This window comes from Panthera tigris, chromosome C1, assembly GCF_018350195.1.
Source record: "Panthera tigris isolate Pti1 chromosome C1, P.tigris_Pti1_mat1.1, whole genome shotgun sequence".
NCBI classification, from domain to species: Eukaryota; Metazoa; Chordata; class Mammalia; order Carnivora; family Felidae; genus Panthera; species Panthera tigris.
The window spans coordinates 186797-214771 of record NC_056667.1 but is presented as its reverse complement, the minus strand read 5'-3'; the positions used below and the strand labels follow the sequence as shown (position 1 = coordinate 214771).

General features: G+C 62.8%; 4 protein-coding genes across 18 annotated transcripts in view; 2 read left to right on the top strand and 2 right to left on the bottom strand.

Moving 5' to 3' along the window:
* CC1H1orf159 (chromosome C1 C1orf159 homolog) overlaps positions 1-1570 on the top strand; it is a 31434-nt gene extending 29864 nt beyond the window's left edge. For 4 of the 5 annotated variants that reach the window (XM_042996098.1, XM_042996097.1, XM_042996095.1 and 1 more), the window contains one exon: positions 390-1570. In XM_042996098.1, the coding sequence (XP_042852032.1) occupies positions 390-1020 (631 nt within the window). In that variant the 3' untranslated portion in view covers positions 1021-1570. The remainder of the gene's footprint in view (positions 1-389) is intronic. The other variant, XM_042996099.1, reaches the window with a different exon arrangement.
* Positions 1571-5443: 3873 nt separating this feature from the next.
* Positions 5444-8159, top strand: RNF223 (ring finger protein 223). 3 transcript variants are annotated; one of them, XM_042996100.1, is made up of 2 exons: positions 5444-5510; positions 6975-8159. In XM_042996100.1, exon 2 carries the CDS (start codon positions 6984-6986, stop codon positions 7743-7745), a length of 762 nt encoding a protein of 253 aa, XP_042852034.1. In that variant the 5' UTR covers positions 5444-5510; positions 6975-6983; the 3' UTR covers positions 7746-8159. The 3 variants fall into 3 exon arrangements, with proteins under 3 accessions (XP_042852034.1, XP_042852036.1, XP_042852035.1); XM_042996102.1 differs by lacking the exon at positions 5444-5510 and adding an exon at positions 6102-6486; XM_042996101.1 differs by lacking the exon at positions 5444-5510 and adding an exon at positions 6102-6647.
* An 897-nt stretch (positions 8160-9056) lies between these two features.
* Positions 9057-21473, bottom strand: LOC102954137 (tyrosine-protein phosphatase non-receptor type 11-like). 4 transcript variants are annotated; one of them, XM_042997206.1, is made up of 16 exons: positions 21418-21454; positions 17351-17506; positions 15636-15758; positions 14366-14563; positions 13538-13724; positions 13336-13455; positions 13013-13126; positions 12752-12848; positions 12413-12492; positions 11872-12027; positions 11521-11652; positions 10635-10789; positions 10463-10530; positions 10154-10302; positions 9955-10046; positions 9057-9820 (listed from the first exon to the last, which is right to left on the bottom strand). In XM_042997206.1, the coding sequence occupies exons 2-16, from the start codon at positions 17398-17400 to the stop codon at positions 9793-9795; spliced, it is 1749 nt and encodes a 582-aa protein (XP_042853140.1). In that variant the 5' UTR covers positions 17401-17506; positions 21418-21454; the 3' UTR covers positions 9057-9792. The 4 variants fall into 4 exon arrangements, with proteins under 4 accessions (XP_042853140.1, XP_042853141.1, XP_042853142.1 ...); XM_042997207.1 differs by having other exon boundaries at positions 9955-10043; XM_042997208.1 differs by lacking the exon at positions 17351-17506 and having other exon boundaries at positions 21418-21473.
* Positions 21474-24216: 2743 nt separating this feature from the next.
* AGRN (agrin) overlaps positions 24217-27975 on the bottom strand; it is a 34399-nt gene continuing 30640 nt past the window's right edge. For all 6 annotated transcript variants that reach the window (XM_042996082.1, XM_042996083.1, XM_042996084.1 and 3 more), the window contains 4 exons: positions 27852-27939; positions 26394-26618; positions 25808-25911; positions 24217-25462 (listed from right to left, as the gene is read on the bottom strand). In XM_042996082.1, coding sequence (XP_042852016.1) covers positions 25305-25462; positions 25808-25911; positions 26394-26618; positions 27852-27939 — 575 coding nt within the window. In that variant the 3' untranslated portion in view covers positions 24217-25304. The remainder of the gene's footprint in view (positions 25463-25807; positions 25912-26393; positions 26619-27851; positions 27940-27975) is intronic.

The following is a 27975-nucleotide window of genomic DNA, read 5'->3' as shown; positions in this document are numbered from 1 at the left end:
ATCACATCTGCAAATACCCTTTTTCCAAGTAAGGTCACATCTGCAGGTTCTGGGGCTTCGGACATGGACACTTTTGGGGGGACACCATCCAGTCCTATTGTGCCTCATGGACCTGTTGGCCTCTGTGTTTCGGGAGAGCAAGGTGCTCGTCCAGGCCAAGGTGCTTGGGGTGCAGGGGCACCGAGTGTCCCAAATGAGCGGAGCGTTCGTCACAGAGTCTCCCCTCAGCTGCGGCCACTCCGCTCACAAGCTGGAGCTCAGTGGGATTCCCTCCCCCTCGGCTGCGGCCACACCCCACTCCTGTGAGCTGTGCTGAGAGCCGACACCGGGGGCCATTCCTCCTGTCCCAGGCCCCCCTCTGACCCTGCCCGTTTCCGACCCTGTTTCAGTGCGGAAGCCGCGCTATGTCAGACGCGAGCGGCCTTTGGACAGGGACACAGGCCCCACTGCCATCTCCTCGGTGGAGGCCCGGGTCAGCAACGTCTGACCCGGGGACCCACCCACAACTCTGCACACCGCCGCGGAGAGAGCCCAGCACACAGAGGGCAGGTCTGGACACGGCCCCTGGCTCAGCTTGACCGTCTCCCAGCGACAGATGCTCAGTTGGAACCCGCCCAGCTGCCGGAAGGTGCTTCTTCCCAGCCCACAGCTGCTCGGTGTAATGGAGGGGGAGGCGCCCCTGAGGCGGGCTCCAGAGCGTGGCCATGTGGGGTCTGGGCCCCTCAGGAGAGACGAGGACTGCTGGGCTTCTCCGTGCTTGGCAAAGCTGGGAGCTCAGCCACCCTGCCTATCAGAGCCCACAGCGGGCAGACATCCCCCGCACCACCAGGCCAGTCGGCCTCCTGGCCTCCCCGCCCGGACGGTGTCCGGACCAGGGGAGGTGGGACAGGAGAACTGGCCCCTCCAAGGCTGAGGCGCCTACAGGGCCATCCTGTAGCCAAGAGCCCCGCCCCCTCACCCCGAGCCCCAAACCACAGATTTCCAGGAGCTGCAGAGGCGAGTTTCTTGGTTGGCTACTGACTTCTGTCAGTTTGAAGCAGCAAAGGCGGAGGGGCCCTGTTGTCCTGTCTCCTGCTCATCACCTGCTCCCCACACGGGGCCCATGTGTTGCAGGGACTGGCCTGAAAGCTCTGGAGGCCAAGGCCAGGTCCCCTGAGGGACGTGTCCGCCCAGGGTCACATTTACCTGTGACTGCTGCCTGGGTAGCCTGGTCTGGATGGACCTGTGGAGGGCCGTGCTGTCCCTGGCTGCTTGCACACAGAAAGGGGTTCCCGAGGAGAAGGGAGCGATTGTGGCTACCTCCCACGCACTGGGCTCGGCGCTGACTGTCTTTCCCAGATTCTCAGTCGAGAATGATGGCTCCTTCAGCACCTGGTCCACATCCCAGGGTCCCGAGGCAGGGCCTGTGTGCTCAGCTGCTGTGCCCTTCTGCACCGTGACACGTGGCCCACGCGTCTACAGTTTATGGGTACGAGCTCGCTCGAGACTTGAACCCGCGACGGGCCCAGCACTGAGCGGGGCGCAGCAGCTCAAAATCAGTGTCAATAAACTATTCAGGGCTTTCCCCATCCTCACTGCGCCAAGGGTCCTCTGTTCCTCAGTAAGGGTGAGGCCCCGCCGTGGCCTGGCCCCACCTGCCCCACTCTGGGGGAGACCTAGGGGTGCTGAGAAAGCCAAGTCCCCCACGGCGGGCCCCCAGCCAGGCTGACGTGGACTCCTTCACTTCTCCAGGAACGGTGACCTGTCCCTGTGGGCACTGTTGTTCTTTCCTCTGTCCCCTTGGTGTGAGGAGAAGGGGACCCAGAAGGAGGTGGGGAGACCAGGCTCAGGGTCCCCCCCCCAGCTTCAGGGACCATGGGGAAGTGAGGTGACACTCCACTGCCCATCTGTGCCGATCGGAGGCTGGGAGGCTGGGGCTGATTGCCAGGGGAGAACGTGCAGGACTGTCCAGACTCCCTTGGTTTCTGTGGCCCCCGAGGTCGCGGGGGGAGGGCGTCCCATCTTGTGGGTCCTTGTGGGGAGGGAGGCAGACGTGCGAAGACACTCGCTCGTCCCCGTTCCCACATTTGCACCAAACCCTTGCTGCTAATCTGGGGACAAAACAGGAAACGAAGAGCCATGTTCAACCAGGATAGCAGGTAGCACCAGTCAGGCCCTGAAGGCCCAGGCTGGGCACAGATGCTCCCGACCCCACCTCCGGCGGCCTTATTTCCTCCACCCTAAGCTGCAAACTGGAAACCTGGGGCCATTCTAAGATCTCCGAGTCCTCCCCCCACCGCCAGCCCCCAGCCCCAGCTTTGCCCCATCCCTGGCAGCAAAGACAAGTCTGTATTTCACCCTGCAACCCCTCTGGCTCCTACACTCAGGATGACCTTCCCCTGACATTCAAGGCCTGGGTGGCTTGGCCTCTGTGGCCCTCAGCCACGCCAGCTGAGCCCCCGCCCCCAAGCCTGAGACCACAGATCCAGGAGCCGCAGAGGCAAGATTCTGCCACTGGACACCCCTGGGCCTGCGTGCCACTGTTCTCTAGGCCCCAGTGGGGAGTGTGGTCACTGGACCAGTTCCATGACCCTAATGGGCATTCAGGCTAGAAAGCTTGTGAGTGAGTGGGTGCCATAGGGTATGGGGGCACCTGAGCTGGGGGCGGGTTAGCTGGCAGAGTCAAGGCATCCCCGGTGGGGCCCTGACCAGCCCCTCCCATGTCCATCCTGAGCTCCAGCCGCAGCCAGCCCTTACCTGGATCCCAGCTCTCGTGTAAGAAGCCAAAATGAGGCCGATTTATGGGGTCATCGCTCAGGCCAAAGGCAGGTGGGGTACCTGTCACCTCCTGACCCCCCACCATGTCAATTGCTTTGCAGCTCCCCCTCACCCTGGGAGGTGAGCACGGTGTGGGCGGTGAGCAGTTGACACAGTCCCCGGGTCATAGCTGGCAGCTCATTCATTCATTCGTTCACTCAGCACTAGGAGAATCACTGAAAGCTGGAAGAGGTCAGAGGCCAGCAAGAGGAAGCTCTCCAGCAGCATTAGGAGGTGGGTGCACAGAGCAGGACCGAGTGGGGCGCAAGGAGGTAATGTGAGTGCAGAGGTCCTGGCCAGGAGCCTGGGCACAAGACCCCAGAAGGAGTTGGCCGCAGCATGATGGGGGAGGGCTGGCCGATTGACCTTAGGGGACCCGGTTCTCCACGCTGGGCATGAGAGGGACAGGACTGGCTGAGTCCACCGGACATCCTGGCAGGGTTTCCTCATGCCCACAGGGCAGTGCTGAGCCCATCCAGGGCCCGTTCTCTGCCCATGTCAGAATCGCAGCCCGGATGTGTCCCAGAGTCTCTCCCGTATCACTGTCCCTAGCTGGCAGGGATGGGGCAGCAGAGCAGTTGACAGATCAGCCAACACTGGGCAGGCAGGGTTGGGGGCTCAGCCCTCACACCCCCAGGCCACCTGGGCCCCAGATGAGCCCTGAAGGGCCTCTTCGTGCAGCGGCCATTGTGTGTGTGTCCTTGACAGCACTTGGGGTTTGAAGCCTGTTCTGTCCCAGTCCTGGGGGGGGGGGGGGCCATAGCCGAGGTGGCCCTTGGGGTACAGTCCTCCCTGCTCATCTGGCCAAGGACAACGTCTGTGTCCAGCCCAGAACTCCTAGGTGTCTGGGGAACCCCACATCTCAAAAGCCACAGATGGACAGGGGTGAGGTGCTCATTAGGGACCTTGTCTTCTCCTCAGCACAGCGAGTCCCAGGCCTGTGGGGTCACACACTGAAAGCCATGCTCCCTGCACAGGTGTGTGTGTGTGTGTGTGTGTGTGTGTGTGCACCTGCACCCGAGGGACACATTTGTGCTCAAACACAGCCAGGTTGGCCTGTTGGCACACATATACCCCCTTACACAGAGAGCGCGTGTGGCCCCACATCCACGCAGCACAGCTGCCCATCGCTGGGTGGAGTATGAGCAGGGGTGTGGGTACCAGCTGGGTCAGCCAGGTCCTGAGCTGCCGAGATCCCAGTGCCAGGGTCTGGACCCTGCTCCCGTGCAGTCAGGCCTGGCCACCGCCCCAGATGGCACATTCCTCGGGTCTTCCCTTTGCCTCTGGGCACTGACTTGTCCACTGAGGAGCTCAAGTGATCTCAGAGCTTGAATATTCCCAGAAGCCCTCAGGAGGGTGTTCTCAGAGCAGAGAGACAGAGGGAACTTCCTGGAGGCAGCATGTGGCCCTGAGTCACGGTCCCCTTGGGAACCAGCACCCTGTCACGCAGACGCTGGGCCAGGCCCACACAGTAGCTCCCCACATTGAGCCCCCAGCCGTCTGAATTTCCGCCCCCTCTCTGGGTCCCTTCCCCCTGGCTGAGCTCCCCCTCCCCTGGCCAGCCAGCACACCTCTGTGAACCAGCGGGGTCTCTGGTTTCCCACTGTCAGAGCAGCTGCGACATGGCTGTGAGGGGCACAAGCCGTACCACTGGCTGGGCCTCAGCCCCCCACGTCCTCCACCCAGGCCCCCAGGCCCCCAGGCCCTCCATTCAGCCCCCCCTGCCTTAGCCCCAGGCCTTTGCATAGGCTGGCCCTGGGGTCTGCGAGGACCCCACACTGGCTGAAGCCATTACCCCTCCCCCCCAGGAAGATCTCCAGGCCTCCTGGCTGTGTCCGGGCTTCCTTGTGCTCCAATATCCCTGCCCTTGTGTGTAACTGAGGGTGTCCCCGGCAGACACTCACCCAAAACAAGTCCTATGGCCAGTCTGATCCCTCACTTGTCCTCGCCCTGACTCCACCCCTGGGGGTGCCCAGCCCTGACCTCTCGCCCCACTCCCTGGACCCAGAGCAGGAAGTTCCCTCGCGGGTGTGTACGTTGGGGTGGCACACGCATGTGAGTGGGCGGTGTGGATGAGGCGGGGGGTGACGAGCGAGGCTGAGATTGAGGGTGGGGGGCTCCTCGGAGAGGCCCTCCTGGGAGGCCCACCTAGTAGCTCCGGTGCACCGGGGCCTTAAACAGGGTTAGTGAGTGGATCGGTCTCTGGACCGGCTCCTCCAGTATCCCAGGGCTGCTGCGGGGGGAGGTTTTACCCAGGCATCCGGCCCGACCGTGGAGACCTACGCTGACCCCCAGCCTCACCCCAGCCTCTGATCTCTCACCTCTGACTTCCTGCCCGCCGCTGCCCAGCCCGCCAGGGTGAGGACAGGAGGCCAGCCAATCCCGGAGGCCCCAGGCCACGCCCCTGGCCTGCATGACCTCGAGTGTATAAATGCACCTGCCAGGAGTGCACACCCAGAGAACTCACGCCTGCTCAGACGGTGCTCTGCATCTAGAAGAGCACACACGCTCCCCCGAGCCCCACCTGCCTGGGATAGAGGAGAGGGCACGCTTGCCAGACCGGTGCCACCAGGACAGCTGCTGGCAGCCTCTGCTGCAGGGGGACGCCTGCCAGGTGGAGCACGGGCCGGCCCTGCTGGGCGGGAGGGCTCAGGGCCTGGCCGTGGCCCAGCCGAGAGGATCATGCCCAGCCCTTGCTGAACCCCGGCCACCAGGTAAGGCCCGCTCGGCCGGCACTCACCCCTCACCGGTACGGGCTCAGGGTGGGGTGCCTCTGAGGAGGGCCGGGACCTCAGTGCCAAGGAACTGATCATGCGGGGGGGACGCTGGCCTGGAAGAGGTTAGCCCGCGGTCCCCTCCCCAGACCATGCCGAGGCTGCTGCCGTCCCCAAAATGTGGTGACATTTCATGTTGCAATGCTGGGAGCACTCGTGACATCACGGTGACCTCACCATGATTCACGGTGGTCACGGTCATCATGCAGCAACACCCAAACCTTCAGGACACATCACCACAGAGTCGTTCCGCTGGTCCACCTGGATTAACCAGCAAGTCAGGGTCAGGGGTCACGTCTGGGGGCGGGGGGCGGGGGGGGATTCCTTCTGAGCTCCATGGGGTCTGTCCACTGTCCTCCTTGCCTTTCCTCCTCCAGGCAGGGCCCTGGGCAGCAGGCAGGTCACCTGAGTCCTCCCCGGTGAACAGAGGCCCGGTCTGCTGTGGAAACGGGAGTCAGGAGGGTCAGGAGGGTGGCGGCTGTGTGCCTATGGGACCCTGCAGGGGGCCGGGTTATCCTGGAGGATGGCTGGGGCTCCTCCACCTCTGGCTCCTGGGCTGAGGTGCATCTCCAGGCCCCGAGGGCCAGCAGAAAGCCCTCGTCACCAGCCGGACATGCTGGCCCTACCGGTTCGGGCAAGGCTGGGAGACGAACCATCCTTAGGACGCGGCCCCCACCCCTGTGCGGGCCGGCCCTGCTTGACTTCCCACAGCCTACCAGCTCATCCTGGACCCTAGACCGAGTCCGGACTCTCACCCAGTTGGGCCTGGCACCCTGCCCTCAAGCACCTGCCCGAAAACCGGATGTGTGCCGACAAATCAGATCCCCGTGTTGGGATCCATGTTCAAACGCATTTCGTCTGACCCAGAGTCACACTCTTCCAGTGAGAGCCCAGGCCCTGCCGACCTCTTGGCCAGGTGACCCTGGCTGAGTCACTCCACCCTCTAAGGTGCCTTTTTTAGACCGTGGCTCTTGTGTGTCACGTGACCTGGGCCCAGTGTGGCAGAGCCCAGATGTCAATAGTAACGATTGTGGGCCATCGTCATCAACTTTATCTCTGCCCAGATGGCACAGCCAGGTAGGACAGGCCCCGTAGGTGGCGTCCGCTAAGCAGTCAGCATGATGCCCTTGCGCGCACGGACTCCGTGGCCAGGCCATCCGTGGGCCGGTCAGACCTGGAGCACCCCCACCCGCAGATGCTCGCCCCTGACTCGGCGAGTGGGGGAGGGCAGGGTTACAACTTGAACAGAAAGACCTTGACTTGGGTATGGGGCCTTTCTAGAGTTAGCCTAGCAGAGATCTCTGGGGCCGGTGTGGGTGAGAGAGACACAGGGTGAAAAGCAGCAGACCGTGCAGGGAAGGGGCAGCCTGTGGTCACTCACAGCGCACTCCGTTCGTCCCGCAGCTCGGAGGCATGTCGTCAGGCCGGCAGGCGTGGCATACGGCCGTGCTGGCCCCTGGTCGGACCAGCCCTGCAGCCACGGTGCCCGGGTCCCCCAGCTCAGCCAGCAGCCCCAGGTCCCCCAGCACCCCGAGCTCAGAGAAGGCGGCCTCCCCGCTGGAATGCTCCATCTGCTTCTCGGGCTACGACAACCTCTTCAAGACGCCGAAGGAGCTCTCCTGCACACACGTCTTCTGCCTGGAGTGCCTGGCACGGCTGGCGGCCGCCCAGCCAACCGGCCAGCCCGGCAGCGAGGCCGTGCCCTGCCCGTTCTGCCGGCAGCCTACGGCTGTGCCTGCCGCCGGGGCCCCCGCGCTGCGCACCAGCCGCCAGCTGCAGGCCAGGATGCCGGCGCACCTGCGGCGGGAGGAGCCCGTGTGGCTGGAGGGCACGAAGCTGTGCTGCCGCCCACCGCCCTCCGCGCCGGGCCTTCCCGAGCCTGGCTTCGTGTGTGTGGACGTGGGCCTGAGCAAGCCTGCCCAGCCCGCCGCGCCCACGCCCACTCCAGACCCCGCGCGCCACCGGGGCCGCCTGGCCCGCTGCTGGGCCCGCTGCAGGAACTGGAGGCGGGTGGCGCTGGTCACAGCCCTGCTGCTGGTGCTCTCCTGTGTGGTGCTCTGGCCCGTGCAGTGCGCGCTCAAGACTGGGAACTTGCACTGCCTTCCTCAGCCCTCCGCGGCCACGGCCACGGCCACGGCCACCGCTTTCTCTTCCGGGCCCCTGGCTGACAACTAGGGTCGGCCACCCCTGCCCCAGCTGCCCGCGTGGGTCCCTTGCCCCCCGCTGGGTCACAGGAGCAGCAGCTCTTGGGAGTTGGTCCCCTGGAGGAGCCCCAGCATCTCTGAGGACCCCATTTCCCATTCGACTCACCTTCCTTGCACTCTGTGGTGCTGGGTCCCGACGGCATGAATAAAAGGGTCCCTGAAGCCTCCAAGAATCACAGGCTCCCACGGATCCCAGAGCCCACCTTCCTCTTTCCCAGGGTGCAGATGGAGACCCGGGCCCAGGAGAGACGGCCTTGGTCAGGTCCCTCCCTCTACGCTGCGAACCGCCTGCAGTGGGAGCCCTCGGCTGAGGAGGGAGGGGACTCGCCATCTTTATTTTCACATTTCACCCATGGCCCCTTCCCCAGGCAGGGCTGGCCCCTTCCATTGTGTGGGAAGTGGGGAGGGCGGGGGGGTGGGGTGGCGACCAGGGGGACAGGGGGCAGCAGCAAGAGGCCGGGTCCCCCGGTACCCACCCCCCTCTCCTAAACTGTACATTTTTAAATAAATTATTTTGTATCCACATTTGGTAAGGGGTCCTCACCCTGTAAGCCCTCCTCCCTGCACCACCGAGCCTCTCCCTCCCAGAAGAGCCAGGTCTGCCCCTGCCTCGGAGAGCTTTAAGCCAAGAGGACACCCCCACCGGATTGAACTCCCAGCAGCCCCCAGGGCAGACAGACCCCAGGTTCTAGGGTGTCCAACTCCTGTTCCCTGGGCTGTGGATGGGTTGGAGCAGTCCTGCCCTTCCCCTAGAACTTTGAGGCTCCCCCAGGAAGATGGGGAGGGGCTGGAGCAGCTGGGCCGGAGTGGGGCGGGGCCCTGGCATGGTTCAGAGCCCCCCACTATGGACGCAGCAGGTGGCACCCCAACAAGTCGTAGAACCCCAGGACTGAGCTCCTGGGAACCAAGGCCTAAGGGTGTACAGAAGCAGAAGTGACCACCAGTGTGTCCCTGAAGATCTCTCACGGATCCTCCCTGGGCCCGGCCTGGCTGGTGAAGCCGCGAGGTGCGGTGGCTGGAGGGGTGGGCGGGAGGCCGCCCGGATCCGCTCCTGCTGTCGGCCCCAGGAATCCCACACCGCCAGTTAGCACGGTGAAGAGAGGCCAGGCTGGTTCCGGCTCGCCAGGCCTCAGACTCCTCGCCCCTCGCCCCAAAGCCCGGGACTTCCTGTTCCAACCAGCGGGGTTTCTGGCCGGCCTGGGATAGAGAGGGTGCTCAGGGAGACCCTCGAGAAGCTGGGCCCCAGACCCCAACGAAGACGCGGAACTGAGAACGAGGCATTTTATTGAGGATCCCACAAAGCCACAGGGCCTTCCGAGATGGGAGGGTGTGGCCACAGACTACATGCGGGCGACATCACACCCGTCACACACACCAGTCCACACGTGAGACCCACGCCAGGCACGTGACGTCGCACACGCACTCACATGGGCATCTCGCACATTCCCTGATGAAGCATTTTCCACATGTAACCTGTGCTGTGGGTGGGGCTGAAGACCAGCTCTGAAGGGGGGTGGTTGGGGTACAGGGGAGCTAGGCACAACACCAACGGCTACAGTCCCGTCAAGCACAGACTGGCCACTTGCTCGTCGGTGACTCGCGTCACACATACAGGCCGACACTCAAACGTGGCACACGTGGGGTCGCACTGGTCACTGTGCTGTGCGGGTGGTGACTGGTGGCCCCCCGGTGAGCGACAAACCACCGCCCTGAAGCCCTGCTTCCCCCTCTTCCCTCACCTGGGAGCCCCAGAAAGGGCAGGGGCACTCGGGGCTCCCGACTGCCCCTCCCCATTTCTAGGCATCCAGGCCCAGGCCAGGGAGGGTCTGAGGGTTCCGGGACCCCTCCCCCAGCACTCAGGGACAAGCTCCGGGCTGTACAGTGCTGAACACAGTCTTTTGAGGAGTGCCTCTTGCTGGCTCCCGCCTCCAGCCGCGGCTCCAGGCCCTGGGGGGTGGGGGGGGCGGGGGCGGGCGGCGCACGCGAAGACCGTCACCGCCCGAGGCCCCGCAGGTTCTCTACACGCCGCCGGGGCCCTCTGGGGTCCTGCGGGCGGAGAGAGGGTTCGGCCGGCGCAGGCGCGCGGGATCCCGTCCCCCCACGGCCTGCCCACTCCCGGAGACGACGCCGTCCCGCCCCCACCCCGGGACCCGGGCCCGCGCCCTGACGGCCCCACTCACGCCGCCGGTGCCCGGGACGACGCGGGCCCAGGGCTGCGGCCCGGGTCTGCCGACGCGAGGCCCGCGTTCAGATGCTCGTGCTCTTCTGGCTGCTGGCGCGGGAGGGGGGGGGTCGAGGTGAGGGTGGGGTGGGGGGACACCCGCCGGTCACCAGGGTGCGGTCGGCGCAGGCCCCGCCCCAGCCCGGCCCCGCCCCCACCTGCTCGCGCAGACGCAGCTGCTCGTCCTGGATGTACCGCTGCAGCGCCAGGTACACGAACTTGTACTGCGCCTCGGTCTGCACCATCCCCGAGCGCTGCCGTCGCACCAGCTGGATCGTCTTGGGCACATCGATGTCGCAGTCCAGACCTGGGCACGAGCGCGCTCAGGGCGGAACGGGGCGGGGCGGGAGGGGGGGCGGGCGGCGGGGTAGACGGGGGGCGGGGCCGGCGCCGGGGAGGCGGGGTAGCCGGGAGGAGAGGGCCTAGATAGGAGGGGCTGGCCTGCGGGAGGGGGCCGCGCGGCTCACCCTGCCTGCGGATGATGTCCACCAGGATGTCAATCACGATGATGGTGCCAGTGCGTCCGATGCCGGCGCTGTGGGGACGGACCAGGAGGCCTGGGAAGAGGTTAGGGGAGAAGGCCGCGGCCCCGCCTCGGGTGGCACCTGCGTTGCCCGCCCACCCCATCCCCGATCGCACCTGCAATGCACCACCATGGGTCCGGCCCCTGGCATGCTGTTCTGTGCCCTGTTCACTTGGTCCAGGAAGTCGAGGACGCCGGCCGGCTCGGCCGGGACCCCGTGGTCTGGCCAACTGAAGTACTGGTAGTGCTTCACTGTGCGCGGTGGCTCCCCCTGGGCAGGGCGGGCTGGTGAGTGCCAGCCAGGCCAGAATGAGCAGTTCCCAGGCGGGGCCGGGCCACAGGGTCAGAGTGGCACTGCCGTGACCTCCGCACCCCCAGGGCACGAGCTGGGAGGAGGCGGGGATTGCCATAAGGAGTGACCAGCAGGGTCAAGGCTGAGCAGAAAGGGTTGGGAGGGAAATACGGAATTCAGGGCGTGGGGGCCCTCAGATGGCCCCAGGTGGCTCAGGCCCCTAGGGGAAGGAAGGGGGTGTGATGGGGTGAGGGAGCAAGTTTCAGGGACAACGACCTCCATTTGGGAAGAACCAAAGGGATGGTTAGACATAAGGGACGGGGTGGGGCATGGGAAGGGATCTGTGCCTGACACGAAAATAGGTACCACTGGCATATGAAGGGCACTGAACCTGCTCAGTTGGCGCAGGGAAAGACTGGGGAGGGCGAGGCGGTGTGGGTGTGAGGCCACCCGGGAGCCGGGCACCCGGGACCAGCGGCCTAAGGTTGAGATTGTGGCCTGCCTGTGAACACTGCCCAGTAGAGCCCGGGCCAGGACTGTGCCCACTGGGTTGAGGGATATGAACACCCCCAAGGCCGATGGGCTTGGATGGAGCCACATGGGTGGGTGGGTTTTCTCTCCCAGCACAGGGCTCACCCCCAGCGCAGACCTGGGGACTTCCTGACCACTGTGACCCTGGCCCCGCATATCTTGTGGCCCTCTAGGCTCACCTGATCTGGCCGCCACACCTGCAGTTCCCGCACACAGTAGCCCTGGGCCTGGTGCTCAGCCAAGTTGCAGACACACACACGGCCATGTTCTTGGCGGCCATGCAGCTCTGGCCAGTATCGGAAACATTTGTTCTGGGAGGGAGGGTGCATTGCATCAGCTGTGCTGGAAGGCCACCTGCGCCCTTGCCCCTGTGCCCTGTGGGGACTCATGCATGCACATGCATCCGCAGGGTCTTTCCAGAGTGGCCCGCCACTCCCCCCAGCTTCCCAAAGGCCGCAGGAGAAGAGAGGCTGGGCCAGCCACCACACGAACACATGGCGGGGACAGGGCTGTCAAACCCAAGCTCATACCCGGCCTCGCTCCACCTCCCTTGTGGCCATGACAATGACACGTGTGTTCTCCTGGTGCACCATCGCCCAGAAGGCCGCCACTGTGGTCTGCAGACAGCCCTGGGTAGCGATGTATACCTTGCCCTGTCCATGGCCTGGCTTCTCTTCTGGATCACTCTGTAAGGGGATGGGGGCCTGGTGTCTGCAGTTTCCAGGATTTAAAGTGCCAGAGGACGATGCAAGTCTATGCAAACGATGTGCAAAGTAGCCGCAGGTGGCTCACACACAGCCCCTCCTGCCCTAGGTGAGGGAGGAGCTCAGGACCAATATTTAGTCCGGCCCACTCCGAGGACTCCTTGGAAACCACCACAGTCCCTCTCCAACAATGTCTACTGTCCCGTCAGGGTCCATGGATCGTTCCTGGGCCCGCCAGAAAGAGCTCCAGGTTCATAATAGGGGGATGGGGTGACTGGTGTGTCCACACATGGCTCAGGATGTCTGTCGGATCCATGCAAGACTACGCACACAGCCGGCCACACACACCTGTCTCTCGCACACCCACCCTGATGTAGTTGGCGTTGATGTAGTTGGCTCCGGGCACGCTGTCGTCCACGTCATGCAGGGTGACACGGGTGGTATCAACTGGGAAGGGGAAGATACTGCTCGGGTCTCCGGGGGAAGGGGGGGGGGGATGGACCCACCTGCCTCCTTGCCTGCTGACCGCATGGTGAGCAGGAGGAGGGAGGAAGGAGCCCTGAATGTGCAAGAGGGAAAAAGTCACACCGGTGGTGGGAAGTGACATCCGGCCTCAACCTCCCCAGGGCCCCTCCTTGCCGGATGGGCCCCACATGGAGTGGATGGAGCTCTGGCCCCGAACGAAGCCCCCGCCCCTGGCCCTCACATGGAAGGATGTTCTTGTAGCGATTCTTGGCTTTGTTCTCCAGCCGCTGTCCCTCCTTCCGGGGATACAGGAGCTGGCATTCCTGCTGCTGCAGCATCTGGGCGGGGGGGGGGGGGGGGGGGGGGCAGAAGCTTCAGCCTGCTGCCCCACCCTCCCCCAGAGCCTTCAGTGACTGACCTACCTCCCCTCTGCTGGCCCTCACCCCAGCACCAAAGGACGGGAGTCCGTGGGAGAGTGGGCGGTGGGGAGAGGGGCGGGCACCTCAAACTCCTCCCAGAAGCCCTGCTTGGCCTTCTCGCCGGCGTCAGTGGCCCCGGTGAGCTCCTGTACTCGGCTCTCGATGCTTGCGGCATTGATCCTCGTGGCCTTGAGGGGCTGGCACGGAGAGGCCTGCGTCCAGGCTTCGCAGGGTCCAGCAGACCCCACAGCGCCCCCCAGGGGCGGCTGCTCTGGCCCCAGATCGGCCACCCTGCCCTCGGCACTGGCTAGCATCCTTTCTCCTGGGCACCGCTGCCCCTGGGGCCCTCCCACCCCAGGGGTGCAGCTCGCTCCGGATCCTAAGGGTCATGTGCCTTGGGGCGTACCTGCTTGAGGTGCACCACGACCCCCGACTTCTCCACCATGGGGCTCTTCTTGTGGCACTCCACCAGGTCCCTGAGAGTGTCGAACCGTTCCCCACCTCCCACGTCATACGTGCCGTCTGGCTGTAGGGGCAGCAATGAGGGGCCCGGCCGCTGCCCGCCTCCAGAGTCACACCCCTACCTCACCCCTGCTGCCACCTCCCACCTGGAAGCGGATCATGATGTGTGTGACCCGCGGCCGGCGGTCTGCCTTGTCCAGCGGCTGCGTGAGCACCGACAGCACGAAGTCCCCGGGTTTGCTCCGACTCTCCCGCACCAGGAAGGTGCCCGGACGTCCTTTTTCCATCAGCAGCTGCTCGGCCTCCTGTCCAGACAGGTGCCCATGGTACCACCTGGCCCAGGTGGAGGTGGGAAGGAGTGCAGGTGAGACTGGAGGCCATGGCCCGGCCAGGTGAGGGGACACGGACCCACCTGCAGCCAGAAGGCTCCAAGCCAGAACACAGACACGGGGACAGACAGACAGACCCACTCAGACTTCAAGGGCCCCGGCAGTACACCTGCCCTGCCCAGCTCACCTCACCCTACCAGTACACCTCACCCTACCCAGGAGAAGGCAGGAGTCAAGACAGGTGGGCTCTGCGGGGCCCAGGGTGGCCACCAGGTGGCAGCCTGGTCCCCAGCAAGGAGGGGCAGGGCCACCTTCCCAGACCCGCTCCATGCCCCCTCCCTGGCAGATGCAGCCTCTTCAGGCCTCAGCAGGGCAGGCAGGGAAACTGAGGCTGGAGAAAACTGCCCACGTGAGTCACCAGCCAGAGGGAAGGTACAAGACTGGCAACAGGGCTCCTGCTGTCCACTCCCACCCCTGCAGCGAGTGCCCAGAACCCCAGGGGACACTCCCTCAACTTTGCTGCAGCTGTGCCCAAGCCTGAGCCTGAGCCGTGGAGGGCAGAGGACGCCCGGGGGCCATGCCCAGCACACCCCGCGCCCCTCGGACATGCACACGTTCACAAACATGCAGATGCCTGCCGCTCACCGCTCAGATGTGGGGTCCCGGCAGCCCAGTGGGTGCCGGAGCTCGACGGGGGCCCCGCTACGCTCGCGGAGCAGCCCCCCGTGCTGGCCTGTGTGGTGCTGCACCAGCTCGGCCAGCGTCGCAAACTTCTCCCCTCCGTAGAGGCCATAGTAGTCCCCCGTGTTTTGGATCTTGATGTGTGTCACCTCATCATGGCGCCTGGAAGGGTGGGCGCACCAATCACTGCTGTGGGGGGGGGGTCTGTCCCCACAACCCCCTTCTTCCCATCACCGCCCTCAGTTTCCAGAACAGTCCCTGAGCTTTTCCAGCCCTGACATCTCTGCCTGTGTGCTCTTCCTCCATCAGGAACAGCCAAGGACGGGCCCCTCCGTGTCCAGCTAGGGTGGGGGCCCCACCATGGGGGGTGGACACCCCACCCCCGCTGCCTCCTCCCCACCGTGCAGTCAGGACTGGCCTTGCAGACCATAGGCCTGATTCTGCCTTGGCCTGGAGGCAGATGCTAAAACAGCCCTCCGCAAGGGGCTCTGCCTCACCCCAGACCACCTGCCTAGGGGCTCCAGCTGACTGGGGACAGGGCCCTCAAGATGGCTTTCCCAGGGTCACAGCATGTGATGCTATCAGGGAAGCCCCTGGAGGGAGAACCTCAGTCTCTCCGAGGTGGAGGAAGTCCATCCTGAGGGCTGGCATCATGACGCCTGCTGCCTCAGTTTTAGCAGAGAAACTGGGAAGATCTAGAGGCCTTCTGGAAGCCTCCCCCCACCCCCCCAGCCCTGATCACCACTCTGCTGGTTGCAGCCCTTTCCCATTCCTCCTCCCTACGCAGTGGCCCTTTCATGGCCTCCAGCCAGACCCCCTGTGGGCAGCATTTGCGAGCATCCCCAGGACACGGGATCATAATCAGGGCCACCGAGGCCCCTGTCCAGCACACCAGACCCCTCAGAGGGCAGGAGGGAGGTCCTGACAACTCTCTACCTCACCAGGCCCTTCTAAATGACTCCCTCCTGCTCAGAAGCCATCTGGTCAGGAATGCCAGACTTCCACCCACCCCTTGCCAAACCGTTGGCTCCCACCTCCCGACAAGACCCGGATTCTTGGATGTCCAGCCCCCAGCAGGGATCCTTAATGCCCAGGATGATGCCCAACACCCCTCTGGGAAGAGAGGGAGACTGATCCCCACCAGCCCCCCAGCTGAGGGTGTTCAGATGGCTGAGGCTCCTGGAGCCTCAGGCCCGTTCACACCTGGCCGTAGCACCCACCCACCTTCACCCACCTGACAGACAGTGTGAAGGCCCCTGGGCAGCTCTTGCTGGGTCTTGCCAGGAAGCTCCCGTGCTGGCCCCTGGACAGGAGCAGCCTCTCTGCTTCAACTCCACTGATGTTGGGGTGAAACCACCTGGCACGAGGACCACAAGTTGGTGATCCCAGAGAGCTGGGGTGACACTAACATTCCGGCCGCCCCCCCCCCCCGTCCCCCAAAATCCCGGCCCACATCCAACCTCCACCCACGGTGCCTGTTTTGGCCCCCCTGCTCGAACCCCGCATGGGTAATGACCACAGGGCCTGAGGCCTGTGTGGAAGGAGGTGGGGCTATGGGGTCCTAGGGACACAAATGGGCAGACCCCTGCAGCTGGGGTGGGGTGGGACAGACACCCTCCAGCACCTGCACACAGCTACCATTAGGAACCTCGCCTCAAACTCTGTGTCTGGTCCCTCCAGCCTTGCCAGGGCATCCCAGCTAGGCCAGAGGCACTTGGGGTGCTCCAGTGTCACCCAGGGCTTCCTTCCTGCCCTCACAGCCCATCAACAGACCCTGTTCGCTCCACTCCTTCCGGTGTGGTGTTGGCTACCACCTCCCAAGGGGCACCGGCCGCAGCCCCAGGAACCGCGCCGTAATGTGTTAGTCGCTTAGTCAGCCCTCCCGACCACCCTTGTCCCCCGCCCCAGAACAAAAGCACAGCCTACAGGCTCAGGTCTACCTTCCACCCTGACCCCTCTCCCCAGCCCTAGCTCCTCACTCACGTGAGGTCATTGACCACAGGGCCTTTATACTAGCTGTTCTCTGCTCCCTTGGCCCACATCCATATGGCTGAGGACTCCTCTCATTTCTCATCCTTTATTTTATTTTGCTTTATCTTTCTTCATAGTTTTTGTCACCTTCTGACACATGATATATTTATTGGTTTACTGTCTATCTCCCACTTAAGGATATAAGCTGCAAAGGGCAGAAACTGTTCTGTGCAGTGCTGTATCCCAGGGGCGAAAACAGTGCCTGGGTATTAGTGACTGTACTTGAATTAAGAAGTGAATGAATACGTGGGGCGCCTGGGTGGCTCAGTCGGCTGAGCGTCTGACTTTGGCTCAAGTCACGATCTCACGGTTCGGTTCATGAGTTCGAGCCCTGCGTCGGGCTCTGTGCCGACAGCTCAGAACCTGGAGGCTGTTTCGGATTCTGTGTCTCCCTCTCTCTGCCCCTCCCCCACTCGTGCTCGGTCTCTCAAAAATAAACAAACATTTTAAAAAATTAAAAAAAAAGAAGTGAATGAATACGTAAACGGATGGTGGGGGCGTGGGTGGATGGATGGGCTTCACTTGAGAGAAGGGCCTAGGCAGCTGCAGGTCAGGTCAGGAGCTGTCTTCCTTCTGCCAACCGTGGGGCCCGATACAGACTGAGGCAGGTGTTGGTAAAGGACTAGAGGTGAGGGGGGAGTGTAGGCTGAGAGGGACCCCGCCTCTGCCCCCCGCCCTGCCTCCCGGGACTGTCCTCCTTCACAGACTCTGTCATGAAGTGGGGGACAGGCCAGGAGGGCCCTCACTCAGGGCTGTGCATAAGCCCGTGTCCAGGGTCAGAACTGCTGTGTTCTTTGCCCTCGTAGCTTTTGCTTCCCTGTTACGGCAGGAATTTCGGGCCCAGGTTTAGATCTGACCCAACAATAGGAGCAACGATGGTCCTGCCCTGTGGAGGCTTTTCTACAATGGAAATCAGACCACGCGTCTAAAGCTGCAGGACCCTTCTCCTCTGGGCTCTTCTCGTCCATCAGGCTTCCTTTCACTCCTGCCTTCGGGGCCCGTCCTGACGCCTCCAAGGAGCTGTCTGTGTGCACAGTTTGCACGGGCGTGCCCAGCACAGCAGCCTACAGCACGCTGAAATGTGAATGTAAATGGATGAAAATTCAGCAAAGTCAAGACCCGGTTCCTCAGTCACACGGCCACATTTCACCGCTGAGGGCCACGTGTGGCTTCGGAGACCATTGACAGCGGTAGGAGAGACTTCCCTTGCTCTGTGCTGCTCTCCACCGTCCGCCCTTGCCTGAGTCCTCACAGACCCGTTTGCCCTCCAGCCCTACTGAGACCTCAGCATCGAGGGTGCCCATCGGGCTCGGGGACCTGTGGTCGGGCCTCAGTCCTCAGCAGCATTTGACTGACACGGGCACCCTGCCTCCTTCTAGAAACGTGTTCTCCGCTCCCCCCTGGTTTTCTGCCTCACCTGGCCAGGACCCTTTGCTGGGCCCTCCTGTTTCTGACCCGTCGATGTCAGAGCTCCCCTCCTGTGCCCTGCGTGTGCCTACGCATCCGTGCGCCTTCTACACCTCCAGCCCCACCCGGGCTCATAGGTACTTCTCCCCTCGGCATCTCTACTTGGAAGCGTAGCCACATTTCTATCTTAACATTTGCAAAACTGAAAACTCCCGGCCATGCCCACAAGCCCCTGTTCTTTTACGTGGTGCTCACTCAGTGAAGGGAGCCGCCACCCCTCACAGCTCAGGTCACCAACCTGCAGCCCCTCCGTGCTCTCTTCCCCAGAGCCCTCTTGTCCTACCTCCCAAACACTCCCAGAACCAACCACCCCTGCTGGGCACGGCTCACCGTCTCTGCATTTTACTGCAGCCCCCACCACTGTCCTACCTTCTACACAGGACATCTGTTAACAGCCCATGGGCACCTCTACACTTTTGTGTCAGCCTTGTCTTCACTGAGGGCAGGCTCAGTTCTGACCTTGATGGCTCCCCAGGGTCCATGTGTTGGTTCAGAGAGGCCTGGGAGCTCAGGTGGCCTGCCTGGGGCCACCCAGCCTGAGCAACACTCCTGTTTTCACTCTCCCTGGGGAATGGGGGTTACCGCTGTCCAGGCACTTCCTGAGCACATTCTGAGCATAGCGTTTTGAGTTCTCCCTGACATGGGTTTGTAGGGGAGCCAGACCTGGGGGCAATTTTTGGTCAAGTGGTCCAGCAGGTGAGGCTGCCAGGGAAGGCTTCCTAGAAGAGGAGATGCCACATGGTGACCTCCAGAGCCCATCACAGGAGAGTGGGCAAGGCCACCGGGAAGAGGGCAATGGCTTTGTGCTGTCGCCGGACCCGTGATGAGATACTGTGGAGGCGGGGGGGACCCGAGCCCAGAAGAAAGCTTCCAACCACCCCTCCACCCTGGACCACCTACTCTGCTGAACCACATCCTGTGCCCAGATGCCCGCTGCCCCTGGCCACAGCAGCCTCAGATTCCAGTCCAAGATGGGCAGTGCCCAGAGTGTGGGGACAGGGGTGGAGGGTGGAGGCCCAGAGTCAAAGCCACAGAGAGGGGTGCAGGGTACCTTGTTGTCCTTTCAGGGACTCTCAGTCATACTTTCCACTGCCCTCTCTTCCCCACAAACTGCCGCTGGGTATATCAGGTGGAAATCTCCAGGGGCGGGGCGTCCTGAGAGGTTGCAGCCACTCACACCACGGCCCTCCAGAATCCCAGGCTGAGGCAGGGCCTCACATCCCCCAACCAAGCCTCGAGGTGGAGCTGACACCCAGGAGGCCAGGAGGCTTGCTGGCCCCGGCTGAGGGGGAGGGAGGAGGTGGGGAGGCTACAGGTCCCCATCTCCGAGTCCCATACCCTCTCTGTGCCAGGGCCCAGGGTCACCTCTGTGCCAAAGCGCTCCCTGCTCTGTGATGGGTCAGTGACTCAGCTCTGCCCTGGTGACATGTCCTTGCAGGCCCAGGGAAGGGGGGCAAGCAGGGTGAGCAAGGCATACTGGGCTCCCAACAGGTCTAATGGCTCGGACTCCTCAAGGCCCAGCTGAGCCCCGTCAGTGCTCTGGAGCCCAGGGAAGCCCATGTCACCCAACGGATCAGCCTGAACCCAGACAGGGCACTGGCTGGTCTGCCTCCCCGTGTGGCCTTGCTCCAACCTTGGAACCCTGGAAGGCACACGAACAGCCTGTCAACACGCCTACACACATGATACAGCGGCTGGACACTCCTGCAGGGCAGATGCTGTTGCGATGGTGGGGAATACACAGGCCAGTGGAGGATTCTGGGTTAGAATTGCAGGCCTCAGGACCCCAGAGCACGGGCAATAATCCTTCTCCTTCTCCCTGCTCCCAGCGCCCCATCCTCAGACCCTGACCCTTCTGGTCCAAGAGGAAACTGAACCAAGGTCCACCCTGTCTATATAGAACTAAATTAACCAGAGATGCACCTTCTTCTCCAACTCCTAGAACAGAGGGTAAGCCTGAGGGGTGTAGCAGGCCCCCCACCCCACTGTAGGATCCGGCCCCCTCCCAGGCATCAGTACCAATGTACCTGCACCCAGTTCTGCCCCACAGCACTAGAAGCCCCTGAGTGAGCAGAGCTGACAGAGGTGCCCATTGGCTCACAAGCCAGAGGGTGACTGGAAGGGGACACGAGGTGGAGTTGGGCACAGGGGGATAGATCTTACTTGGGTTTTAGTCAGATCTGCCCAGGCCTGACAGGGGTGTGCAAGGGGCCCAGGGGCCAGAGGAGTGACAATCCAGATGGTCGCCACAGGGTGGGGCAGACAGGGGTTGGCAAGGGCGGGCAGAGCCCTACTCGGGGCTTTCCCAGGCTGGAGCCTGTGACACAGACTGGGCCTTCTCTGAGCACCAGAACTTGTCTGGAGAACAATTAAGAGTGAGGCTGAGGTGAGTCTGAGAGGTCATTCCAACCAGACCTCAAAACCTCCTCCTCCCTCAATTTGGGCTATTATCACAGAGCTTTAGAGCTGACAAGTTCCGATTTCCACTACTCCTGAGCCTATGACCTTGATGGAGGCCTCTGTGCCTGGCTGCTTCCTAACCACATCCCTCATAGGGATCCCGGGACCCTCATCACTGAGGCACTGCTGGTGGGAGCTGTGGGGAGGCAGTGGCGTCCGCCTTGGGCCAAGGATCTTGCTCAGGCAGAGAGATACCCTTGGACCCTGAAGCCCAGACCTTGTCCAGCCCCTCATTGATCTAGGGAGTCACGCAGGGTCCTAGCACGACCCCTCTTGTGACCTCTGGCCTCACCCAGCCCCTAGTGATATGTGTTTCACACCTGTATGACCCCCCACTCACATCCACATGCACGCTAGAGTCTGAGCTCACATGCGTGTGTGCACACACCCAGATAGCAGGGATCCAGCAGAAAGGGCAGGAAGTGCCCAGTTCCTGTCACATTTCCCATTTTCCCTCTCCACGGAGGCAGGAAGCTGGCTTGATCTGCGGCCGCTTAGGCTCTCGAATCCCTTCTGCGAAGCTTGCCCCCTAAACCCTGCCCCAGGAGGGTCTAGAGCAAAGACGAGCCTCTCCAGGGGGAGCTGGTCCTTACAGTTAGGCAGGGTCAAGGGACCGAGTCTAGAGCAGGGGAAACTAGACCCTGCAGGACCCCTCAGTGCTACTGCCCTGGGTTTCAGGCCTGGGGAAGGAAGAGGTAGCCCCCACCTGGCAGAAAACAGCTCCGATGGCCCAAACAGAGCCAGGAGCTGGGCAGAGTCTACACCTGCCGCCCATTCTAGGCTCCAACCACTGTTACCCACCACCTGCAGGGCATGCTCTGTTCCCTAGAGTTAGGGTACCTCTGACCTTCACCCAGGCCCAGCCCCTCACCTCCCATTAAGAAAGAGTCCTTTCATTTGCCTGGGTGAGGCCCAGCCTCAAGGGCCTGGCAGTGGAGAGAGGCTGCGCCAGGAGGTCAGGCCTGGGGACATATCACCGCTAACCCGTCGGTGCCCGTCGGACCCAAAGCACATCTCCAGGGGTCGCGGCGTCAAGCCACCTAGCGGCCCTGGCTCACCTGCGCGAGGTCATGTCTGCTCCACGCTGGGCGCTTGGCGGGTCTAGGCGGCCGCGCCCTCGGGCCGCTTCAAGAAGGCCCCGCCCCCAGGAGCCCCGCCCACTCGGAGCCCAGTCCCTGAGCTTCCTTAAAGGCGCCACGCCCACACGTCTCTCGCGCTTGGGAGAAGTTGGGATAAAAGCAAAAGTTTTCGAGGGCGCCCAACTTCAGCACCAGGGGATTCACGCGGGAGTCCCGGGCTCGGAGGGCGAGGGAGCCGGGCGGCAGGGGTCCGAGTGGCCCCCAGCCTGGCCAGCCGTCTCCGCCGCTCTGCGACAGCGGATCAGTCCCGGCCCCCGCGTGTCCCAGAACCCGCAGACCTTTCCTGCCTTGCCTCCTTAATGGGGGGGAGGGGGGATGTGCTCCCCTCATGGGGAGTGGGGGGAGGGGACTCGGAGCCAGAGGAGGAGGCCCCTGAAGTGTTGAGGTGGAGGATGGGTTACCGGATCCCCTGTGATAACCGCATCTTCCTCTAACCCCTCCTACGAAACGGGGCTTCCCTCGCCCCCCTCCACCTCTGCCACTCGCACCAGGCAGTCTCCGCACGTCCTAAGTGATGCTGACACCCCCTTCACCTCAGAGCCTTTGCTTCTGCTACAGCTGCCCCCTGTCTGCTTGCTTCTTGCCCCCACTGGCCAAACCACCTTTCATAAGCCTCTCGCGGGGGAGCACCACCCTAATTTACCTGGGCTCTCAACCTTGAGATTTCCTCCTTCGGAATTTTGGGGCCCTCTCCTGTTCAACTCCCCTCTGCCACCTTTTCAGGAGTGGTACACCAAGGCACGGAAACTTCTGCAGCTTCCAACCCCTGATCCTAGATCCCTACGCACCAATGTGGAGAGCAGGTCAGCTCTGGCTACCGTGCTTCCTCTCCCACTCACCCAGGTCACCTCACCTGGCCACCTGCGGGCCCTGACCCTCAGCAGCAGTTACCCTGAGAGCCCCCTCCTTCTGGAAGCATCAGCTCCCAGACACTCTTGGTCTTCCCGGCCTCACCGGCCCACCTTCTCCTTAACCTCCTGGTGTGAGGTCCTCTTCTCCCCTCACTCGACGCCCAGAGCAGTCCACCTGCTCCCTTATGTGCTGGACTTCAGTTCAGCACCCCTCCCACCTGGTACTACATGGCTTCCTGGGCTCCATTCAGGTGGCTCTCAGCTCCTCAAGCCCGGCCCCTCCACATGAAATCAGGGTGGTGCCCACCCAGGCGCCCTAGGGCCTCCATCAGTGTCCCCTGCCCAGCCCAGCCCAGGCCTATCCACTCTTCTCCCAAATCCCTCTCTTCTCTTTTTTAGAGAGAGTGCGAGGGCGAGAGCATGCGTGCGTGTGTGGGGGAAGGACAGCGGAAGAGAGAAAGAATTTCAAGCAGGCTCCGCGCTGTCAGGACAGAGCCCAACGTGGGACTCGATCCCACGACCCTGGGATCATGACCTGAGCTGAAATCAAGAGTCAGATGCTTGGGGGCACCTGTGTGGCTCAGTTAGTTAAGCGTCCAACTCTTGTTTATGGCTCAGGTCATGATCTCACGGTTTGTGAGTTCGAGCCCCTCGGCGGGCTCCAGCAGGACAGTGTGGAGCCTGCTTGAGATTCTCTCTCTGTCTCCCTCTCTCTGCCCCTCCCCCCCCCTCTCTCTCTCAAAAAAAGTTAAAAAGAGTCAGATACTCAACCAACTGAGCTACCCAGGTGCCTCACCCCTCTTCTTTTTATTAGTACTTGGGACCCAGCACTCTCTCACACATCAGGAGCCCTTCTCATGAAGTCCGAGCAACTCCGTCTCAAACCCCCCCAAGATCTGTCCTGTCCATCTTCGCCTGTTCCCACCAGCTTGGCTGTTGGCCTCACGGTCCTGCATGTGTGGCCACCAGCTATTTGGGCTGGCCCTGCACTTTCTCTCTCCACCTCAGGCCTTTACACCCTTGCTCCAGCAACTTGCTCATCCTCAGGCCAGGGTCTGAGCACCAGGCCTCCTGGAACTTTCACGGAGCCCCAGGTTAGTCCCGCCCTCCTTTCCTCCATCTCACCTGCCAATCCCTCCCTAGCACTGGGGGTTTAGGGCTTCCCTCCCCTCCATCCCCGGTACCTGACAGGTGACCAGGTGATGGGAACACAGCATCTACTCCATACACATCTCCTGAACAAAACAGCGAAAGAATAACGGATGAAAATGTGAATGCCCAAGGGCTAATAGGTCACCCGGGTCCTGTGTGTATGGGTATTTTTCCAACGGCTGCCCTCCCTCCTGAGCCAGTGGAAAGGGCAGCTTGCCCCACCCACCCATCCTGGCTGACCCCCAGGCCCCCCTCCTTCCCTCCCCACCTACCCTGCCCCTCCACCCCGTTGCCCCTCTCCTCACAGTCCTCCTTCCCATCCTGTGCTCACAGACGCATGCACGTAGATGACATGTGCAAATATGCACACACACGCGCACACACGGGGGTTGCTGCCCGCAAGGTGTCCCATCCAAGGCTGGCCTCCATGCCCCTACCCCCACCATAACCAGCACTCTGTGAAAACCAGCCCTGATCCCCAGTGCATGGCACCCCCCTTCATCCAGAGCCTCCTAAGAGAACTTGCAGCCTGTGCTATACCATACAGTTGAATGAGAAGCCACGGGACAGAAGCCAGCCAGGTGGGTCATCACCGGGCCAGGCAGGGCTCAGGACAGTGTCTGGTGTGGACAGATGCCAGCAATTCTTTTAAAGTGTTCAGACTTTAATTCACGGTGATTGACACAGACACAGACACAGACTGGAGTTAGTAACATGACACAGTCCCAGATGTGGGGGTGTTGGGGCTGCTACCCCCACGGAGGGGAGGGTGGGGGGGACAGGTAGGACGCGGCGTAACGTTGCAGTTTTTTCTGCTGCCTCTACACCCACCCCTTGGCCTTGGTCAGACATTCGGCCGACCCCCGGTCGTTCTTGGACAATGACAGCTACCCTCACGCCAGAACCCGAGAGGGAGTTTGCTGTGTGGAGTCCTCAGCCGCCCTTGGGCCAGGACAGGAAGAACGATGGCCCTGTCACTCCACGTGTCAAATAAAATCAATGCGTAAAGGTTGGTGGTCAGGCCCGAACATCCATCCTTGAGAGGGGGATGCCGGCTGCCCAAACGAGCAGGCAGCGGACATCAACCACATCACACAGCGGTCCTGCTCCCTCTCAGGACTCCTCATGGGACCTGGGGTATCAGGGAGGGGACACAGCTATGTCCAGGGTGGCCGGATGGACAGGCAGGCCAACTAAGGGCCAAGGTGCCCTGACCAGGCCTGGGCTTGGCCTCTGCTCTCCAGCACTCTGGGACTGGCGGACACGGCTGGAAGGAAGGGTACAATATACAGCCCCAACAGTAACATTGCTTCTAAGTCACAGTATTGGCACAGGAGGCCTGGGAGGGGCCGGTCTGCGCTCGAGGCTAGCCCCGGCCTACCGCACACGCCAAGGGCAGGAGCAGCTCAAGTGGGAACCGAGGAGGCCCCTGAGGGCTTGCAAGGAGGAACGGCCCCCTCAAGCCCCAGCAGCGCCTTCCTGCTCTGGGGACACAGGCCCGGCCCAGGTGGACACACAGGGGAGGCACAGCACGAGGGGCCGGGACACGGTGGCCTGAGGTGGAGAGGCACGTCCTGAGACTAGCGCTGGAGTCAAGCCCTCCACGCTGCCTGCACCACCTCCCCCTGCAAGTCCCTTGACACGGAGTTTGCCTCTGTAGCTTGTCTGTCTGGATGGGAGGGAGGCCGGTCCAGCAGTCCCTCTGGCCAACATACAGGCAAGAAAACCATATCAAAAAAGCAATGAGTTTACAAAAATAGAAAATAATGACAGCAGGGCGGCTGGTGGGCTGTGGCGTATGTTTCACGGGGCGGCACAGGCCCGAAGCCCCGGCTTGGTGACAGCATCTTCCAGCAGGTGCAGCGGGCGCTGGCCCACCACTACATCCCGGAGGCAGCCCACAAAGCCTGTGCTGTAGGCTTTGGGCAGGGCCTGGCCCATGGGCGGCTTCTCCAGGCCACCTGCAAGAAGACAGAGGGAAGGCCACCCGACTGTGACACGGGGATGGGCAATCTGGGACGCTAGCCAGCAGACAGACCCACGGGTACTGAAAAGGACAGGTGAGCTACCTGAGGCCTGTCAGTGCCCTGGGGGGCCACGTGGCCAGGAGGCTGGAGCATTTCTCCTGGCCCCATAACCGCCCAGGGCCTAAGACAAGAGGGGACAGGACTATCCCAACCAGTGGGTCGGCTGTCCTGGATGGGTGACTCAGATGGCACTGAGTTGCCAGCCCCAAGGGATGAGGTCTTCCCTCAGATTCTGAGACCCCTGGGTACCCCTTCCCTGGCCTCCCCCAAAACACTCACCCAGCCACAGGGCTCCGTCTGTGTCTAGCTGTGTGGCACCCAGCGGGGAAGAGCCAGTCACAGGGGCCTCATTGCCCACCTGGAGGGATCCTTCCCTCTGTTCCCTGGGGGTGTGGTGGGGTGAGGCCCTCAGGTGGTTCCAGAGGGCACACCCTGCCACCCCTAGATCCTGAGCCCCCAAATCCCTCTCGCCAGAAGCCCTGCCCCGGGCCCGCTGCCGTCACCCCTGGGGGCCAGAATGGGTGGCACCGATCCCCAGGAGCGCACCCTGTGGCTAGCGCAGGGGAGCCTCCTGTGGGTTAAACTTTGCTAAAGGGACGGCCAGGCTCAGGCTGTATGGACAGGTCTCCAAACAGCGTCTGGGTAGAGCAGGGACTCTCTTTTCAGATCAGGGGTTCCCTGGCCATAACTGCCTCTCCCGTGTGTTCCGGTCCCTCCCCCCATCACTGGCAGTGACCTCGGGTGAGTTAGCCCTGCCCCCACCTCAAGCCTGTGCCCTGGCTACAAGCGACTGGGCGCGCCCTGGCCGGGCAAGTCCAGGCAGCGCCCGCCACTATTCCTGGCGCGCCCCGGGCTTCTCACTGACCTGTGTGCCCTGACCCGCAACCAGCGGTTGGTGTTGACCGGCACGGTGGAACGCAGCACCACGGGCTGGGAGCCCAAGTCGTAGGTCAGCTGCAGGCGCCCATCCACGATGGCCAGAGCGACGTAGTCAGCCCGCTCTGTGGCCTTCCCGCTCCACAGCACCAGCCCCTGTGTGGCCTCTGTGCGTAGGCTCAGCTCAAAGTGGTTGCTGCGCACTGCCTTCTCACTGCAGGGCAGAAGGCTGGTCAGCGCCTCCGGGAGGGCATCCTGGGACGGGACGGGGGAGGCGGGAGGGCAAGGGCCATGACAGCAGCTGTGATGAGACCGGGGAGACCGGACGGGCAGGCAGGCGGGCAACCACACGGAACAGACAGGCCGAGAGACGGATGGTAGGGGATGTGGCCGGACAGGCAGACACACAAACAGAGGAGCAAGGTGGACAGACAGCGGGGGTTGGGATGTCACTGCTCACCTGGGGAGGGCCCCGGAATCCGGAGCTTCAGGACTTAGAAGCCAGAAGAGAGGGGAAGCAGGTGAGCAAGGGACAGACAGGCTGTAGCGCAGGGTCGGCGGGGGGGGGGGGGAGGGGGTTGTGTGGGGCGACCTGGAAGCCCCGCCCCACGTCCCCTTCCCAGCAATGGAGAGTGAGAGAGCCCGCACGCGCGGAAGATACACGGGACCCCAGGGAATCGGCTCTCCCACCACAGAGCCGGGGCAGTGACATGTGGGTACACGTGGGGCTGGCGGGCATGACCCAGGCCAAAGATCGACAGGTGAGGCATGGGGTGGCGTGGAATGAAGACCGAGGGCTCACCCGCCTGGGAGAGGCCTTTGTCCAAACACACGTGACATACACACGCCGCACACGGACCCGTGTGCATCCACATACTCAGACACACAGGTATTCTGATGCGCACACACACGTGCACACTCTGCTGGGGCCCTCTGTCAAGGGCAGTGGCTGCTGGGGTGGACGTGGTGACTGGGCTTCAGCACAGGTCCCGGGAATGGGGATCTTCCCACTGCCAAGCTAGGGAACTAACCCTTCCATGGCACGAACGGCAGCCCAACCCCACTCTCCTCCACCAGGGTGGAAAGTTTCGCCCTTGCCCTCAGTGGGGGTGGGGCAAGGGGCATGCTGCCAATGGATGAGGAACTGAGAATGGGTGTGAGTGAAGGCGGGGATGGGGGCCAAGGTGCTACTTACGCTGGGATCTCATTGGTCAGCTCGCTTGGAAACAAAGAGACAGAGGTGGTGAGAAAGGAGGGTGGAGGAAGGTGGTGGGTGGCCGAGTCGACGGGGGGGAGGTGGAGGCGCCGCTGGGCCTTCCCCTCTCGGCCACAAAGCTGAGGGTGACTGTGGAGGGTCTGGGCATCTTACCCAGCACAGCACGCACAGATGGGACCTGACACACAACAGAGGGCAGAGGAGGTGCCCAGCTCCCGGGCGGCACGTTACCTCTCGGTCACGGCATTGAGATATTCAACGTAGGTTTGTCCGTCGAAGGCTAGGGCATCCAGATCCCCTGCCGACTTCTCAATCAGCCCTGAGAGATAGTCGGGGTGAGGGTCACCTCGGGCGG